This window comes from Hyla sarda, chromosome 2 (genome assembly GCF_029499605.1).
Source record: "Hyla sarda isolate aHylSar1 chromosome 2, aHylSar1.hap1, whole genome shotgun sequence".
NCBI lineage: Eukaryota > Metazoa > Chordata > Amphibia > Anura > Hylidae > Hyla > Hyla sarda.
Window position 1 is genome coordinate 1,112,607 of NC_079190.1, and position 20,729 is coordinate 1,133,335.

The window sequence follows — 20,729 nt, forward strand, 5'->3', positions numbered from 1 at the left end:
ATCAGTGTGGCGGCGCGCCTGCGCAGATATCACAGACGTCAGCGCGCGCTCTAGTGACCGTAACCCGGGTAACGGTTCGGTGTCCCGCTCGCTGCCGCCATGTTGTTGGAGGCAGATCACGTGATGTGTTGTCGCAGTTAAAACGCAGGTGCGGTTTATAAGACGCATGCGTTTTTTTTCACGTGATATATAATGTTTTATGTAAATTATGGGCGGAGATTTGTTTAGAAAGTAAAATAGTAATATGACGTCATATTGTGACATGAAACGTGATTGTAATGTAGTTCATTTGCGATTAGTAGGTTTTGCCTGCACCTCATAGTTTATCTGTGCGGCCTGGTGGTATTTTTCTCCACAGTTTCTCTTATATTTTCAGGTAAAGGTTATTTTACACGGAGCCGTCCGCCGTCATGTGATCACATACATCACTCTATGGTGACCGCCAGACATCACCCCTCATAAGATGCACAAGACCAACCACAAGATATACCGGGATATAATCACCAAAGAACAGAAGATCAACCACAATATATACCGGGATATAATCACCAGAGAACAGAAGATAAACCACAAGATATACCAGGATATAATCACCAGAGAACAGAAGATAAACCACAAGATATACCGGGATATAATCACCAGAGAATAGAAGATAAACCACAAGATATACCGGGATATAATCACCAAAGAACAGAAGATAAACCACAAGATATACCGGGATATAATCACCAGAGAACAGAAGATCATCCACAAGATATACCGGGATATAATCACCAGAGAACAGAAGATAAACCACAAGATATACCAGGATATAATCACCAGAGAACAGAAGATAAACCACAAGATATACCGGGATATAATCACCAGAGAATAGAAGATAAACCACAAGATATACCGGGATATAATCACCAAAGAACAGAAGATAAACCACAAGATATACCGGGATATAATCACCAGAGAACAGAAGATCATCCACAAGATATACCGGGATATAATCACCAGAGAACAGAAGATCATCCACAAGATATACCGGGATATAATCACCAAAGAACAGAAGATCAACCACAAGATATACCGGGATATAATCACCAGAGAACAGAAGATAAACCACAAGATATACCGGGATATAATCACCAAAGAACAGAAGATAAACCACAAGATATACCGGGATATAATCACCAGAGAACAGAAGATCATCCACAAGATATACCGGGATATAATCACCAAAGAACAGAAGATCAACCACAATATATACCGGGATATAATCACCAGAGAACAGAAGATCAACCACAATATATACCGGGATATAATCACCAGAGAACAGAAGATAAACCACAAGATATACCAGGATATAATCACCAGAGAACAGAAGATAAACCACAAGATATACCGGGATATAATCACCAGAGAACAGAAGATCATCCACAAGATATACCAGGATATAATCACCAGAGAACAGAAGATCATCCACAAGATATACCGGGATATAATCACCAAAGAACAGAAGATAAACCACAAGATATACCGGGATATAATCACCAGAGAATAGAAGATCAACCACAAGATATACCGGGATATAATCACCAGAGAACAGAAGATAAACCACAAGATATACCGGGATATAATCACCAGAGAACAGAAGATCAACCACAAGATATACCGGGATATAATCACCAAAGAACAGAAGATAAACCACAAGATATACCGGGATATAATCACCAGAGAACAGAAGATCATCCACAAGATATACCGAGATATAATCACCAGAGAACAGAAGATAAACCACAAGATATACCGAGATATAATCACCAGAGAACAGAAGATCAACCACAAGATATACCGGGATATAATCACCAGAGAACAGAAGACCAACCACAAGATATACCGAGATATAATCACCAGAGAACAGAAGATAAACCACAAGATATACCAGGATATAATCACCAGAGAACAGAAGATCATCCACAAGATATACCGGGATATAATCACCAGAGAACAGAAGATCAACCACAAGATATACCGGGATATAATCACCAAAGAACAGAAGATAAACCACAAGATATACCGGGATATAATCACCAGAGAACAGAAGATCAACCACAAGATATACCGGGATATAATCACCAAAGAACAGAAGATAAACCACAAGATATACCGAGATATAATCACCAGAGAACAGAAGATCAACCACAAGATATACCGGGATATAATCACCAGAGAACAGAAGATAAACCACAAGATATACCGGGATATAATCACCAGAGAATAGAAGATAAACCACAAGATATACCAGGATATAATCACCAGAGAACAGAAGATAAACCACAAGATATACCAGGATATAATCACCAGAGAACAGAAGATAAACCACAAGATATACCGGGATATAATCACCAGAGAATAGAAGATCAACCACAAGATATACCGGGATATAATCACCAGAGAACAGAAGATCAACCACAAGATATACCGGGATATAATCACCAGAGAACAGAAGATCAACCACAAGATATACCGGGATATAATCACCAGAGAACAGAAGATAAACCACAAGATATACCGAGATATAATCACCAGAGAACAGAAGATCATCCACAAGATATACCGGGATATAATCACCAGAGAACAGAAGATCAATCACAAGATATACCGGGATATAATCACCAGAGAACAGAAGATCATCCACAAGATATACCAGGATATAATCACCAGAGAACAGAAGATAAACCACAAGATATACCGAGATATAATCACCAGAGAACAGAAGATCATCCACAAGATATACCAGGATATAATCACCAGAGAACAGAAGATAAACCACAAGATATACCGGGATATAATCACCAGAGAACAGAAGATCAACCACAAGATATACCAGGATATAATCACCAGAGAACAGAAGATAAACCACAAGATATACCGAGATATAATCACCAGAGAACAGAAGATAAACCACAAAATATACCGGGATATAATCACCAGAGAACAGAAGATCATCCACAAGATATACCGGGATATAATCACCAGAGAACAGAAGATCAACCACAAGATATACCGGGATATAATCACCAGAGAACAGAAGATAAACCACAAGATATACCGGGATATAATCACCAGAGAACAGAAGATCATCCACAAGATATACCGGGATATAATCACCAGAGAACAGAAGATCAACCACAAGATATACCGGGATATAATCACCCGAGAACAGAAGATCATCCACAAGATATACCGGGATATAATCACCAGAGAACAGAAGATAAACCACAAGATATACCGAGATATAATCACCAGAGAACAGAAGATAAACCACAAGATATACCGAGATATAATCACCAGAGAACAGAAGATAAACCACAAGATATACCAGGATATAATCACCAGAGAACAGAAGATCATCCACAAGATATACCAGGATATAATCACCAGAGAACAGAAGATAAACCACAAGATATACCGGGATATAATCACCAGAGAACAGAAGATAAACCACAAGATATACCGAGATATAATCACCAGAGAACAGAAGATAAACCACAAGATATACCGAGATATAATCACCAGAGAACAGAAGATAAACCACAAGATATACCGAGATATAATCACCAGAGAACAGAAGATAAACCACAAGATATACCGGGATATAATCACCAGAGAACAGAAGATCATCCACAAGATATACCAGGATATAATCACCAGAGAACAGAAGATCAACCACAAGATATACCAGGATATAATCACCAGAGAACAGAAGATAAACCACAAGATATACCGGGATATAATCACCAGAGAACAGAAGATCATCCACAAGATATACCGAGATATAATCACCAGAGAACAGAAGATAAACCACAAGATATACCGGGATATAATCACCAGAGAACAGAAGATCATCCACAAGATATACCGGGATATAATCACCAGAGAACAGAAGATCAACCAGAAGATATACCGGGATATAATCACCAGAGAACAGAAGATCAACCACAAGATATACCGGGATATAATCACCAGAGAACAGAAGATCAACCACAAGATATACCGGGATATAATCACCAGAGAACAGAAGATAAACCACAAGATATACCGAGATATAATCACCAGAGAACAGAAGATCATCCACAAGATATACCGGGATATAATCACCAGAGAACAGAAGATAAACCACAAGATATACCGGGATATAATCACCAGAGAATAGAAGATCAACCACAAGATATACCGGGATATAATCACCAGAGAACAGAAGATCAACCACAAGATATACCGGGATATAATCACCAGAGAACAGAAGATCAACCACAAGATATACCGGGATATAATCACCAAAGAACAGAAGATAAACCACAAGATATACCGGGATATAATCACCAGAGAACAGAAGATCATCCACAAGATATACTGGGATATAATCACCAGAGAACAGAAGACCAACCACAAGATATACCGGGATATAATCACCAGAGAACAGAAGATCAACCACAAGATATACCGGGATATAATCACCAAAGAACAGAAGATAAACCACAAGATATACCGGGATATAATCACCAGAGAACAGAAGATCATCCACAAGATATACTGGGATATAATCACCAGAGAACAGAAGACCAACCACAAGATATACCGGGATATAATCACCAGAGAACAGAAGATCATCCACAAGATATACAAGTATTCTACTAGTACATTGGTTATACCAGTAATACTCCACCAATACCCTTTTCATTATCTAAAGCTCTTAAATAGAAAAAAATCTTTGAGTCATGTTGAAAGTAGTTGGGGATAAAAATGCCAGTACTAATACAGACAAAAAAAATAATAATGCCACAAAAACAGCATTATGGAGAATAAATATTTTGGTACATTGGTGGGTATTAATGGATTTGTGGGGCTTTTTGCGTAACTTTGGCGGTGTCTTTTTGTGCCAGTTTGGCTGATTCTCTCCACTGTCGGTTTTTGAAACTTGCTCAAAATCACACGGTCCTGTGTGTGATTTTTGCTTTGATCATTAATCATTTGCACCAATCGATCTTTGGCGCAATCCTTTGACCTCATCCGTTCGTATTCTCAGTGTTTTCTTAGTTTTATAGAAATTATGAAAACATTCTGAATCAGTTATTGTGCAATTTTTTTAAGTTTGATACAATTTTTGCAAAGAAAAAGAAAAAAGCCAAAAATGACAAATTTCTGAACTCTGCTTGCTATCAGTCAATGTGATCACTCCACTCACAGGGTTGACACTGTATACCCCCTTCTACTCTAGGGACTAGAGATGAACAAATTTACAGTAAATTTGATTCGTCACAAACTTCTTGGCTCGGCAGTTGACTTTTCCTGCGTAAATTAGTTCAGCTTTCCGGTGGGCTGGAAAAGGTGGATACAGTCCTAGGAGAGAGTCTCCTAGGACTGTATCCACCTTTTCCAGCCCACGGGAGCACCTGAAAGCTGAACTAATTTACGCAGGAAAAGTAATCAACTGCCGAGTCGAGAAGTTCGTGACGAATCGAATTTACTGTAAATTCGCTCATCTCTACTAGGGACCATTGGGTAACATTCTATCTATATATATATATATATATATAAAATATGTTTATTGCCCCTGCACTCGGCTCAGTATGTTAAGGGTTAACAATACAAGAGTAAGCGGAGGGGGGGACTCACCCGCCAACAAGCTTTCTTCAGCGTCTGGCATTTTTCAATCTCCCGCCCTGGGACCCAGCGGAGACTGAACCCGCCCTGAGATAAGGGGGGGGGGGGGGGTTGGGCTGATCTCTGGTCGTTTCAGTTGCGGAGCCCAAGGAGGAAGTGCAAGCTTCTATGTCACCTCCATCTTTGTGTGTATTCATCCTGTAGTGCTTGAGACTGTCATCTGTTTTACTCCAGAGCTGCACTCACTATTCTGCTGTTATATCATGTCTTCCACTGGAGGATACTGAGGTCAGGACAATGTAACAGCAGAACTACAGCTCTGGAGGATCACGATGTAACATAAGTGACTTCTGTTCTAGAGCAGTATGTCCCAAGCAGCACGCTGGGAGTTGTAGTTTTGCAACTACTTTAGACAGTTTGGAAGACACTGTTGAGACATGTGAAAGCAGAAGAGTGAGTGCAGCTCTGTTCAAACTGCAGAATCTCCGTTCACAGAATTCCTCCAGCAGAGATTCCGTCAGGCGGCCACTGCCGCGGGCCACTGCGTTGTCACCATTGATGGCTGTGCAGTACTTGCGGAATTCTACGCAAAGAATGAAAATGTTTCAATGTCTGCCGCTGGAATTCTGTAGTGTGAACATATCCTAAGACAAGATGTAACAGCAGAATAGTGAGTGCAGCTCTGGAGAATAAGACACAATGTAACGGCAGACTAGTGAGTGAAGCTCTGGAGGATAAGATGATGTAACAGCAGAATAGTGAGTGCAGCTCTGGAGATGACTGGAGGATAAGACCTGATCTTCCATGTCTCCATAAGGAGACATCAGCTTCCCTGCGAATAGGTAAAGTAATTGTCCATCCCCTCTAGGGGGCAGTCTAAGACGCAGAATCTTTAATACCCCAGGACCAATCAGTATCAGTCTATGAAGCTCCTCCCACCGATCAGCCAATTCATGGACTGGAGCATGATCAGGCACAGCGCCATACATGGTGGCTGCTGTTATTGCACCTCATTCCACAGAAACAAAGATGCCGTATTGACGGAGAAGCGATTACACTGGGGTGGAGTTCCCCTTTACACTGGAGACTCATACACATTGACTACAATTGTGGAGTTGTTTTTGTGTTTGTTTATTTTAAGACTGCAGTGGGTAAAGTCAATGAAAGTGACAGCAGACGACGCCGGCTCCACACCAAGAGAGCCCAGCACATCCGATTGGTCAGTGAGGCATCTATACATCCATCCATAACAAAAATCACCATTTTATTTACACAACAATTTACAGAAAAAACAAAAACTATACAATTCACCTCAGCGGCAAAATAAATAAGTCTAGTAGGCAGCGCGGCCCACCGCCCCTCACACAATGTACTTGAAGCTGTACGTCTTGTCACAGGACAGCCTCTGCCCCTTACAGCGGCCGCACAGCTCCTGGCAGTGGGGGCGCTTCAGGTCAATGTGTCGCCGCTCCGGGCACGAGCACCACGCCTTCATGCAGGTCTGAAAGAGAAGGGGAGGTCTGATTATAAGAAGACTGACCCACAGAACCTACCTCCTCCATCTACAGTAAGGAGTGTGACCCACAGAACCTACCTCCACCATCTACAGTAAGGAGAGCGACCCACAGAACCTACCTCCACCATCTACAGTAAGGAGAGTGACCCACAGAACCTACCTCCACCATCTACAGTAAGGAGAGTGACCCACAGAACCTACCTCCACCATCTACAGTAAGGAGAGTGACCCACAGAACCTACCTCCACCATCTACAGTAAGGAGAGTGACCCACAGAACCTACCTCCACCATCTACAGTAAGGAGTGTGACCCACAGAACCTACCTCCACCATCTACAGTAAGGAGAGTGACCCACAGAACCTACCTCCACCATCTACAGTAAGGAGTGTGACCCACAGAACCTACCTCCACCATCTACAGTAAGGAGTGTGACCCACAGAACTTACCTCACCATCTACAGTAAGGAGAGTGACCCACAGAACCTACCTCCACCATCTACAGTAAGGAGTGTGACCCACAGAACTTACCTCACCATCTACAGTAAGGAGAGCGACCCACAGAACCTACCTCCTCCATCTACAGTAAGGAGAGTGACCCACAGAACCTACCTCCACCATCTACAGTAAGGAGAGCGACCCACAGAACCTACCTCCTCCATCTACAGTAAGGAGAGTGACCCACAGAACCTACCTCCACCATCTACAGTAACCCACAGAACCTACCTCCCCAGATGTCACCATCTACATTAAGGAGTGACCCACAGGACCTACCTTCCCCATCTTCAGTATGGAGCAGACTGACCCACAGAACTTACCTCACCATCTACAGTATGGAGAGTGACCCACAGGACCTACCTCCCCCATCTACAGTAACCCACAGAACCTACCTCCCCAGATGTCACCATCTACAGTACGGAGACTGACCCACAGAACCTACCTCCCCTCTACAGTATGGATCAGACTGACCCACAGAACCTACCTCCCCCTCTACAGTACAGATCAGACTGACCCACAGAACCTACCTCCCCCTCTACAGTACGGATCAGACTGACCCACAGAACCTACCCATCACCCCCCTCTTACCGGGCACTCGATGGACTCCACGTAGTATGGGTTGCAGCCCTTCAGACATTTGTGGCAGTACTGCTTGAAGTAAACCTGGAAGGAAGAAGAATGTGAGTAACTATTCCTATAATCCATACATTATACACTGAGGAGCCACTAGTCTGGAGTCCACGGATTTGTGGTGCTACGTGTCACTCACTGGATTGTCTACAAGCCTGTGAATCTCCAGCTAATGCAAAACTACAACTCCCAGCATGCACTCCAACATTACAGGAACAGACAAGTAGTTGTGGATAGTGTTGCTCGCGAATATAGCACTATATATTGAAATTACAAATATTCGCTTTATTTCACAGTGATCATCCCTCTCTGCTTCCAGCTTGTGTGGTCTAAAGAAGGCTCCAATACTACTGTGTGAGACCGCCGGGCGAATATTCGTGAATATTGATCCCTCCCTGCTTCTATCAAGTTACACTGGTATACTTGCTATAAAGTTCATAAATTTTCACATATGCAAATTTTTGCATATTCGAATTTCTGCATACGCAAAAAACGTGAATATTACGAATAAGGGAATTTGGCGAATATATGACGAATATTGCAAATTCGAATATGGCCTATGTCGCTCAACACTAGTTGTGGATTATAAAGCACAGAGCACAACAGCTCTGCTATATCACCACTAGAGGACGCTCTACAGCTATCGGAGGGGCTGACTGCAGGACTGTGATCTTACCTTATTAGTTCCAGATACGCACCACACATATGCGCTCTCCCACCGAACCTGGCAGTCCCGACAGTGGAAGAAGCCATACTTCTGCTCCAGGAACTGAAACCAACCAGAGAGTCAGAACTAACCAGAATATAGACATACCCTAGACCAGCAGAATAGTGAGTGCAGCTATGGAGCATAATAAAGGAGATAACTCAGGATCAGTACAGGATCAGTAATGTACACAATGACCTCACCAGCAGAATAGTGAGTACAGCTCTGGAGTATAATACAGGATATAACTCAGGATAAGTAATGTAATGTATACACAGTGACCTCACCAGCAGAATAGTGAGTACAGTTCTGGAGTATAATACAGGATATAACTCAGGATCAGTACAGGATAAGTAATGTATGTACACAGTGACCTCACCAGCAGAATAGTGAGTGCAGCTCTGGGGTATAATACAGGATATAACTCAGGATCAGTACAGGATGAGTAATGTAATGTATGTACACAGTGACCTCACCAGCAGAATAGTGAGTACAGCTCTGGAGTATAATACAGGATATAACTCTGGATCAGTACAGGATCAGTAATGTATATACACAGTGACCTCACCAGCAGAATAGTGAGTACAGTTCTGGAGTATAATACAGGACATAACTCAGGATCAGTAATGTAATGTAAGTACACAGTGACCTCACCAGCAGAATAGTGAGTGCAGCTCTGGCCCAGTGTCTCTGATTTTTGAGGGTACCTTTCAGCAAACCCCCCACTCATTGAAAAGCCACCATATCCATAGTTTTCCCTTCTCACCTGGAACGTGGGTCTCTTTGCCCTGATGTCCCCATCGTCGGCCTCGTCCTCCTGTTGCACCCCCACATCTCTGCCCCCAGTGCTCTGGGAAGGTGGCAGTGTGAACAGCCTCCGATCGGACAGTCTGGAGTATACAGCTACAGTGCGGGGGAAGCGGACCGGAGTGACAATGCTCAGTCCAGCATGCTGCCCTGGCACGGCTCGGCACAGGAAGGGCCCTCCCTTACGGCTCCTCAGTGTGCGGGGCCCCAGCGAACACTGAACAGAGGCATCCACCCTGGGGTTCACCTGGACCCCCACTTCTTTGGTATAAAACCGACTCAAACCGAACTCCGGGCCCAGCTGGCTGAGCAAGGCCTTCAGCTGAGCCCACCGGTAGTTATCCAGACAGTCAAAGGGAAGGGTGGGCTTCATGGGCCCCGGGACCCCCTTGTAGGGAGGCTTCCAGTAGGGCACCTTGGGCTTGTAGTATGGGGGCTGCTGTCTGTATGGCGGCCCATAGTTCAGGAAGGGAGGATACTGCGAGTACATGACTCCAGCCATAGTGAATGATCAGCTTCCTGCAACAACCAAGAGGCCTGAGCAGCTGCCCCTTATATCATCCATTATAGGGGCGGGCAGCCTTAACCCCTTCACTGTCAGGCTGCCGTTACAACTCTCATAGTACATCTCACTGGGCTATAGGTGGCGCTACAGTAACAAAAAATCATGTGACTGCCTTAATACTATAGCAGGATATTGAGTTTTGGGATTTTGTTACATTGTTGCAATTTCATGTTTTCCCGCTAGATTTAAAGGGGAACTTCGGTGGAAACAAGGGGAAAACAAATGTTTTCAAATCAACTGGTGCCTGAAAGTTAAAGGGGTACTCCGGCGCTATGACATCTTATCCCCTATCCAAAGCATAGGGGATAATATGCCTGATCGCGGGGGTCCCGCCGCTGGGGACCCCCGTGATCTTGCTGCCCCCTAAATGCAAGCCTATATGAGGGGGCGTGACAGCTGTCACGCCCCCTCACATAGGCTTGTATTCAGGGGGCGGAGTGTGAAATTACACGGGGGCCGTGACGTCACAAAGCTCCGGCCACCGTGATCGCCAGTAATCAGACCCGGAGCAAACGTGCTGCGTACAAGATCACAGGGGTCCTCAGCGGCAGGACCCCCCCCCCCCCTATCCTTTGGATAGGGGATAAGATGTCTTAGCGCCGGAGTACCCCTTTAAACAGATAGGTACTTATTAGCTGCTCTCTAAAACAGATACATTTGTGAATTTCTTTTCTGTCTGACAACAGTGCTCTCTGCTGACACCTCTGTCCATTTCAGGAACTGTCCAGATAAGAATCATATCCCCATAGAAATCCTCTTCTGCTCTGGACAGTTCCTGACACGGACAGAGGTGTCAGCAGAGAGCACTGTGGTCAGACAGAAAACTTCACAAATTTCTCTGTAGTACACAGCAGCTGATAAGTACTAGAAGGATTAAGATTTTTAAATAGAAGTGATTTACAGATCTGTTTAACTTTCTTGCACCAGTTGATTTTAAAATTTTTTTTCCACTGGGTACCCCTTTAACGTGGGATATCAAAAAGTGCCTGTCCGGGTATGCTGGAAGTTGTAGTTTTGCAACAGCTGGAGGTGCCCTGGTTGGGAAACAGTGGATTGCGTTGTTGCACTTTTGTAGTTTGCACCGGATGTTACATTGTTGCAGTTTGTTACATTGTTTCTGTATATTACATTACATTATGTTACTTTGCAGCAGGTTGTTACATTGTTTCTGTATATTACATTGTTGCGGTTTGTTACATTGTTTCTGGATATTACATTACATTATGTTACTTTGCAGTAGGTTGTTACATTGTTGTGGTTTGTTACATTGTTTCTGTATATTACATTACATTATGTTACTTTGCAGCAGGTTGTTACATTGTTGTGGTTTGTTACATTGTTTCTGTATATTACATTGTTGCGGTTTGTTACATTGTTTCTGTATATTACATTACATTATGTTACTTTGCAGTAGGTTGTTACATTGTTGCGGTTTGTTACATTGTTTCTGTATATTACATTACATTATGTTACTTTGCAGCAGGTTGTTACATTGTTGTGGTTTGTTACATTGTTTCTGTATATTACATTGTTGCGGTTTGTTACATTGTTTCTGTATATTACATTACATTATGTTACTTTGCAGCAGGTTGTTACATTGTTGTGGTTTGTTACATTGTTTCTGTTTATTACATTACATTATGTTACTTTGCAGTAGGTTGTTACATTGTTGCGGTTTGTTACATTGTTTCTGTATATCACATTACATTATGTTACTTTGCAGCAGGTTGTTACATTGTTGCGATTTGTTACATTGTTTCTGTATATTACATTGTTGCGGTTTGTTACATTGTTTCTGTATATTACATTACATTATGTTACTTTGCAGCAGGTTGTTACATTGTTGCGGTTTGTTACATTATTTCTGTTTATTACATTACATTATGTTACTTTGCAGCAGGTTGTTACATTGTTGCGGTTTGTTACATTGTTTCTGTATATTACATTGTTGCGGTTTGTTACATTGCTTCTGTATATTACATTACATTATGTTACTTTGCAGCAGGTTGTTACATTGTTGCGGTTTGTTACATTGTTTCTGTATATTACATTGTTGCGGTTTGTTACATTGTTTCTGTCTATTACATTACATTATGTTACTTTGCAGTAGGTTGTTACATTGTTTCTGTATATTACATTGTTGCGGTTTGTTACATTGTTTCTGTATATTACATTGTTGCGGTTTGTTACATTGTTTCTGTCTATTACATTACATTATGTTACTTTGCAGTAGGTTGTTACATTGTTGCGGTTTGTTACATTGTTTCTGTCTATTACATTACATTATGTTACTTTGCAGTAGGTTGTTACATTGTTGCGGTTTGTTACATTGTTTCTGTATATTACATTACATTATGTTACTTTGCAGTAGGTTGTTACATTGTTGTGGTTTGTTACATTGTTTCTGTTTATTACATTACATTATGTTACTTTGCAGTAGGTTGTTACATTGTTGCGGTTTGTTACATTGCTTCTGTATATTACATTACATTATGTTACTTTGCAGTAGGTTGTTACATTGTTTCTGTATATTACATTGTTGCGATTTGTTACATTGTTTCTGTATATTACATTGTTGCGGTTTGTTACATTGTTTCTGTATATTACATTACATTATGTTACTTTGCAGCAGGTTGTTACATTGTTGCGGTTTGTTACATTATTTCTGTTTATTACATTACATTATGTTACTTTGCAGCAGGTTGTTACATTGTTGCGGTTTGTTACATTGTTTCTGTATATTACATTGTTGCGGTTTGCTACATTGTTTCTTATATTACATTGTTGCGGTTTGTTACATTGTTTCTGTCTATTACATTACATTATGTTACTTTGCAGTAGGTTGTTACATTGTTGCGGTTTGTTACATTGTTTCTGTCTCTCACATTACATTATGTTACTTTGCAGTAGGTTGTTACATTGTTGCGGTTTGTTACATTGTTTCTGTCTATTACATTACATTATGTTACTTTGCAGTAGGTTGTTACATTGTTGCGGTTTGTTACATTGTTTCTGTCTATTACATTACATTATGTTACTTTGCAGTAGGTTGTTACATTGTTGCGGTTTGTTACATTGCTTCTGTATATTACATTACATTATGTTACTTTGCAGTAGGTTGTTACATTGTTGTGGTTTGTTACATTGTTTCTGTCTATTACATTACATTATGTTACTTTGCAGTAGGTTGTTACATTGTTTCTGTATATTACATTGTTGCGGTTTGTTACATTGTTTCTGTATATTACATTGTTGCGGTTTGTTACATTGTTTCTGTATATTACATTACATTATGTTACTTTGCAGCAGGTTGTTACATTGTTGCGGTTTGTTACATTATTTCTGTTTATTACATTACATTATGTTACTTTGCAGCAGGTTGTTACATTGTTGCGGTTTGTTACATTGTTTCTGTATATTACATTGTTGCGGTTTGCTACATTGTTTCTTATATTATATTGTTGCGGTTTGTTACATTGTTTCTGTCTATTACATTACATTATGTTACTTTGCAGTAGGTTGTTACATTGTTGCGGTTTGTTACATTGTTTCTGTCTATTACATTACATTATGTTACTTTGCAGCAGGTTGTTACATTGTTGCGGTTTGTTACATTGTTTCTGTCTATTACATTACATTATGTTACTTTGCAGTAGGTTGTTACATTGTTGCGGTTTGTTACATTGCTTCTGTATATTACATTACATTATGTTACTTTGCAGTAGGTTGTTACATTGTTGTGGTTTGTTACATTGTTTCTGTTTATTACATTACATTATGTTACTTTGCAGTAGGTTGTTACATTGTTGCGGTTTGTTACATTGTTTCTGTATATTACATTACATTATGTTACTTTGCAGTAGGTTGTTACATTGTTGCGGTTTGTTACATTGTTTCTGTCTATTACATTACATTATGTTACTTTGCAGTAGGTTGTTACATTGTTGCAGTTTGTTACATTGTTTCTATATATTACATTACATTATGTTACTTTGCAGTAGGTTGTTACATTGTTGCGGTTTGTTACATTGTTTCTGTCTATTACATTACATTATGTTACTTTGCAGTAGGTTGTTACATTGTTTCTGTATATTACATTGTTGCGGTTTGTTACATTGTTTCTGTATATTACATTGTTGCGGTTTGTTACATTGCTTCTGTATATCACATTACATTATGTTACTTTGCAGCAGGTTGTTACATTGTTGCAGTTTGTTACATTGTTTCTATATATTACATTACATTATGTTACTTTGCAGTAGGTTGTTACATTGTTGCGGTTTGTTACATTGTTTCTGTATATTACATTACATTATGTTACTTTGCAGTAGGTTGTTACATTGTTGCGGTTTGTTACATTGTTTCTGTATATTACATTGTTGCGGTTTGTTACATTGTTTCTGTATATTACATTGTTGCGGTTTGTTACATTGTTTCTGTATATTACATTACATTATGTTACTTTGCAGCAGGTTGTTACATTGTTGCGGTTTGTTACATTGTTTCTGTATATTACATTTATTTGTTACTTTTCAGCAGGTTGTTACATTGTTACAGGTTCCACCTTTCCAGCACAATAGAAGCAGCAGAGGGTCTCTGTGGGGACGGGTGGGTGGAGGCGGAGGCATCATTATTGTGATGACAATACAGGTTGGGTCAGGTCTGGTTGTCATGGCGATGGAGTGATGACATGGTAGGGGGCGGGGCTTAGCACACCTGGCCTCAGGTGAGATTGTGTCTGTGAAGTCAGTGCCGACTCTCTTGCTATCACCCCCTCCACCACAACACATGAAGCTGCCCCCCGAGAACTGGACAGAGGGGCTGCACAGCAGAGACATGCAGCCCAACGAGACTGCCGGAGGGGGAGAGACTGCTATCAACACATCTCCAGCACAGGTGAGAGGTCGGAAGAGACTGAAGAGACAGGTGGGGAGAGAGAGAGAGGAGAACTGAGGTGTCAGGAAGAGACAGAGGAGAACTGAGGTGTCAGGAAGAGACAGAGGAGAACGGAGGTGTCAGGAAGAGACAGAGGAGAACTGAGGTGTCAGGAATAGACAGAGGAGAACGGAGGTGTCAGGAAGAGACAGAGGAGAACTGAGGTGTCAGAAAGAGACAGGAGAACTGAGGTGTCGGGAAGAGACAGGGGAGATCTGAGGTGTCAGGAAGAGACTGGGGAGATCTGAGGTGTCGGGAAGAGACAGAGGAGAACTGAGGTGTCGGGAAGAGACAGAGGAGAACTGAGGTGTCGGGAAGAGACAGAGGAGAACTGAGGTGTGTCGGGAAGAGACAGAGGAGAACTGAGGTGTCGGGAAGAGACAGAGGAGAACTGAGGTGTCGGGAAGAGACAGAGGAGAACTGAGGTGTCTGGAAGAGACAGCGGAGAACTGAGGTGTCGGGAAGAGACAGAGGAGAACTGAGGTGTCGGGAAGAGACAGAGGAGAACTGAGGTGTCGGGAAGAGACAGAGGAGAACTGAGGTGTCGGGAAGAGACAGAGGAGAACTGAGGTGTCGGGAAGAGACAGAGGAGAACTGAGGTGTGTCGGGAAGAGACAGAGGAGAACTGAGGTGTCGGGAAGAGACAGGAGAACTGAGGTGTCGGGAAGAGACAGAGGAGAACTGAGGTGTCGGGAAGAGACAGAGGAGAACTGAGGTGTCGGGAAGAGACAGAGGAGAACTGAGGTGTCGGGAAGAGACAGAGGCGAACTGAGGTGTCGGGAAGAGACAGAGGCGAACTGAGGTGTCGGGAAGAGACAGAGGCGAACTGAGGTGTCGGGAAGAGACAGAGGAGAACTGAGGTGTCGGGAAGAGACAGAGGAGAACTGAGGTGTCGGGAAGAGACAGAGGAGAACTGAGGTGTCGGGAAGAGACAGAGGAGAACTGAGGTGTCGGGAAGAGACAGAGGAGAACTGAGGTGTCGGGAAGAGACAGAGGAGAACTGAGGTGTCGGGAAGAGACAGAGGAGAACTGAGGTGTCGGGAAGAGACAGAGGAGTACTGAGGTGTCGGGAAGAGACAGAGGAGAACTGAGGTGTCGGGAAGAGACAGAGGAGAACTGAGGTGTCGGGAAGAGACAGAGGAGAACTGAGGTGTCGGGAAGAGACAGAGGAGAACTGAGGTGTCGGGAAGAGACAGAGGAGAACTGAGGTGTCGGGAAGAGACAGAGGAGAACTGAGGTGTCGGGAAGAGACAGAGGAGAACTGAGGTGTCGGGAAGAGACAGAGGAGAACTGAGGTGTCGGGAAGAGACAGAGGAGAACTGAGGTGTCGGGAAGAGACAGAGGAGAACTGAGGTGTCGGGAAGAGACAGAGGAGAACTGAGGTGTCGGGAAGAGACAGAGGAGAACTGAGGTGTCGGGAAGAGACAGAGGAGAACTGAGGTGTCGGGAAGAGACAGAGGAGAACTGAGGTGTCGGGAAGAGACAGAGGAGAACTGAGGTGTCGGGAAGAGACAGAGGAGAACTGAGGTGTCGGGAAGAGACAGAGGAGAACTGAGGTGTCGGGAAGAGACAGAGGAGAACTGAGGTGTCGGGAAGAGACAGAGGAGAACTGAGGTGTCGGGAAGAGACAGAGGAGAACTGAGGTGTCGGGAAGAGACAGAGGAGAACTGAGGTGTCGGGAAGAGACAGAGGAGAACTGAGGTGTCGGGAAGAGACAGAGGAGAACTGAGGTGTCGGGAAGAGACAGAGGAGAACTGAGGTGTCGGGAAGAGACAGAGGAGAACTGAGGTGTCGGGAAGAGACAGAGGAGAACTGAGGTGTCGGGAAGAGACAGAGGAGAACTGAGGTGTCGGGAAGAGACAGAGGAGAACTGAGGTGTCGGGAAGAGACAGAGGAGAACTGAGGTGTCGGGAAGAGACAGAGGAGAACTGAGGTGTCGGGAAGAGACAGAGGAGAACTGAGGTGTCGGGAAGAGACAGAGGAGAACTGAGGTGTCGGGAAGAGACAGAGGAGAACTGAGGTGTCGGGAAGAGACAGAGGAGAACTGAGGTGTCGGGAAGAGACAGAGGAGAACTGAGGTGTCGGGAAGAGACAGAGGAGAACTGAGGTGTCGGGAAGAGACAGAGGAGAACTGAGGTGTCGGGAAGAGACAGAGGAGAACTGAGGTGTCGGGAAGAGACAGAGGAGAACTGAGGTGTCGGGAAGAGACAGAGGAGAACTGAGGTGTCGGGAAGAGACAGAGGAGAACTGAGGTGTCGGGAAGAGACAGAGGAGAACTGAGGTGTCGGGAAGAGACAGAGGAGAACTGAGGTGTCGGGAAGAGACAGAGGAGAACTGAGGTGTCGGGAAGAGACAGAGGAGAACTGAGGTGTCGGGAAGAGACAGAGGAGAACTGAGGTGTCGGGAAGAGACAGAGGAGAACTGAGGTGTCGGGAAGAGACAGAGGAGAACTGAGGTGTCGGGAAGAGACAGAGGAGAACTGAGGTGTCGGGAAGAGACAGAGGAGAACTGAGGTGTCGGGAAGAGACAGAGGAGAACTGAGGTGTCGGGAAGAGACAGAGGAGAACTGAGGTGTCGGGAAGAGACAGGAGAACTGAGGTGTCGGGAAGAGACAGAGGAGAACTGAGGTGTCGGGAAGAGACAGAGGAGAACTCATGTATCAGAGAGAGGAGACAGAGGAGAACGGAGGTGTCAGAGACAGTCTGGTGTGGTGTAATATGCTATAACACTTAGGTTGGGGTTAGAGAATCCCTGTGAGTTGACTCCGTGACTTCTTCTTCCTTATTGTCCCTGTGATCTAAAAATATCCCGTATACTGTATACAGCGGCCAGTGACATCATCACATGATGGTGTCATCTCCACCCTGCCTGCTGGGTAACTCTTAGGTCAGGTTTCTAGCCTTTGGATGTAGCTTAGTGTTCCCTTTCACTGACAGCAAGCAGAGAGATGTTTAATTAGGAACAGAAAACTAAAAATGTGAACCCCCTGTCTACATGTGACATCACGGTGAGGTCACACATAAGGGTGAAGATGTCTGTTTTAATAGGGCGTGAAGACAACTACAGAACATAATGGATCCAATGCTGTGCCGCTCCCGTGGGGGCGGGACATGGAGACTCCACCCCCGCGGTCCTGCTGTAGACATAACAATGTATCCGTTTCATCCTGTTTATAAATGATTGGCTAAAAGGGCACTTCCGTTTTCTAGGGGGTGTGGTTACTGCTTCCACCCAGCTGTTGCAAAACTACAACTCCCAGCATGCCCGGACTGCCGTTGGCTTTCCGGTCATGCTGGAAGTTGTAGATTTGCAACCTCTTGAGGACCTCATTGTGGACACCACTATTGCTATTTTTTTGTGAGGTGTTTTAGTATTTTTTCCTACAATCTATGGTGAAGGTCACCTGCAGGTCTGTAGTGTCACCAGAGGGGGCACTGTACCGGGTCACTATGCTGCAGGTGCTGATCCTGAGGATTGATAAGATCGGTCACACTGGAGATTACGCAGGACGCTGAGGAAATATTAGTTTTTCCGTTCCTGGAGTGTCTGGTTGTCTTCTCTGCTGCGGTGTTTGGTTTTCCCCGAGGACGTTGAGATGACATCACACAGAGCTCGTGTCTTCTAGGGATTCCTTCTCAGGTTCTCATAACAACCACAAGAGAGTCCTCCGACTGAGAAATCACCGAGATACAACCGGGCGAGAGGGCGTCTTATACCCTGTCACCTCCATCACTCCTCATAGTCACCTCCATCACTCCTCATAGTCACCTCCATCACTCCTCATAGTCACCTCCATCACTCCTCATAGTCACCTCCATCATTTCTTCTCTCCTGTCCATCACTCATCATAGTCACCTCCATCATTTCTCCTCTCCTGTCCATCACTTATCATAGTCACCTCCATCATTTCTTCTCTCCTGTCCATCACTCATCATAGTCACCTCCATCATTTCTTCTCTCCTGTCCATCACTCCTCATAGTCACCTCCATCATTTCTTCTCTCCTGTCCATCACTCATCATAGTCACCTCCATCATTTCTTCTCTCCTGTCAATCACTCATCATAGTCTCCTCCATCATTTCTTCTCTCCTGTCATCACTCCTCATAGTCACCTCCATCATTTCTTCTCTTCTGTCCATCATTCCTCATAGTCACCTCCATAATTTCTTCTCTCCTGTCCATCATTCCTCATAGTCACCTCCATCATGTCTCCTCTCCTGTCCATCACTCATCATAGTCACCTCCATCATTTCTTCTGTCCTGTCCATCACTCCTCATAGTCACCTCCATCATTTCTTCTCTTCTGTCCATCACTCCTCATAGTCACCTCCATCATTTCTTCTCTCCTGTCCATCATTCCTCATAGTCACCTCCATTATTTCCTCTCTCCTGTCCATCACTCCTCATAGTCACCTCCATCATTTCTTCTCTCCTGTCATCACTCCTCATAGTCACCTCCATCATTTCTTCTCTTCTGTCCATCACTCCTCATAGTCACCCCCATCATTTCTCCTCTCCTGTCCATCATTCCTCATAGTCACCTCCATCATTTCTTCTCTCCTGTCCATCACTCCTCATAGTCACCTCCATCATTTCTCCTCTCCGGTCCATCACTCCTCATAGTCACCTCCATCATTTCTCCTCTCCTGTCCATCACTCCTCATAGTCACCTCCATCATGTCTTCTCTCCTGTCCATCACTCCTCATAGTCACCTCCATCATTTCTCCTCTTCTGTCCATCACTCCTCATAGTCACCTCCATCATTTCTCCTCTCCTGTCCATCACTCCTCATAGTCACCTCCATCATGTCTTCTCTCCTGTCCATCACTCCTCATAGTCACCTCCATCATCTCTCCTGTCCATCACTCCTCAGTCACCTCCATCATGTCTTCTCTCCTGTCCATCACTCCTCATAGTCACCTCCATCATTTCTCCTCTCCTGTCCATCATTCCTCATAGTCACCTCCATCATCTCTCCTGTCCATCACTCCTCATAGTCACCTCCATCATTTCTCCTCTCCTGTCCATCACTCCTCATAGTCACCTCCATCATTTCTCCTCTCCTGTCCATCACTCCTCATAGTCACCTCCATCATTTCTCCTCTCCTGTCCATCACTCCTCATAGTCCCCTCCATCATTTTTCCTATAATAACCCCTTGTTTCTCTCTTGTCTCTCAGGAGTCGCCATCAGCTCAGGACATCCCGGGATCACAGATCAACCCTGTCCCCCAGCCCCCGTCACATGACCAATCTGTGGCCCCCACACCGACGACTGTGCCCGCCCGGGAGACCTGGGGTGGGAAGTACGAGTTCCTGCTCTCCTGCATCGGCTACTGTGTTGGCCTGGGAAATGTCTGGAGGTTCCCATATCTATGTTATAGGAATGGAGGAGGTGAGTACAATGGATACAGAGATCGA

General features: G+C 43.8%; 2 protein-coding genes across 3 annotated transcripts in view; one reads left to right on the forward strand and one right to left on the reverse strand.

Annotated features, from left to right (window-relative positions):
- Positions 1–8: 8 nt before the first annotated feature.
- Positions 9–20,729, forward strand: part of LOC130358148 (sodium-dependent proline transporter-like) — a gene marked incomplete at its 3' end in the record, with an annotated part of 28,326 nt that continues 7,605 nt past the window's right edge. The window contains 2 exon segments of one of the 2 annotated variants that reach the window (XM_056560980.1): positions 9–148; positions 20,490–20,703. Coding sequence is in view for 1 of the 2 variants with exons in the window: in XM_056560979.1 (XP_056416954.1) it covers positions 15,163–15,270; positions 20,490–20,703 (322 nt within the window). 2 annotated transcript variants of the gene reach the window in all.
- On the reverse strand, positions 6,361–10,861 carry LOC130358149 (protein ZAR1-like 1.S). The gene is made up of 4 exons (XM_056560981.1): positions 9,769–10,861; positions 8,973–9,065; positions 8,255–8,329; positions 6,361–7,156 (listed from the first exon to the last, which is right to left on the reverse strand). The coding sequence occupies exons 1-4, from the start codon at positions 10,309–10,311 to the stop codon at positions 7,016–7,018; spliced, it is 852 nt and encodes a 283-aa protein (XP_056416956.1). The 5' UTR covers positions 10,312–10,861; the 3' UTR covers positions 6,361–7,015.

Excerpts from the sequence above, each read along its gene's own strand:
- LOC130358149 (XM_056560981.1), bottom strand. The coding sequence starts at position 10,311 with ATGGCTGGAGTCATGTACTCGCAGTATCCTCCCTTCCTGAACTATGGG. Across the intron at positions 8,330-8,972 it reads GCGTATCTGGAACTAATAAG|GTTTACTTCAAGCAGTACTG; the intron begins GTAAGATCACAG and ends TCTTCCTTCCAG. Across the intron at positions 7,157-8,254 it reads TGGAGTCCATCGAGTGCCCG|ACCTGCATGAAGGCGTGGTG; the intron begins GTAAGAGGGGGG and ends CTTCTCTTTCAG.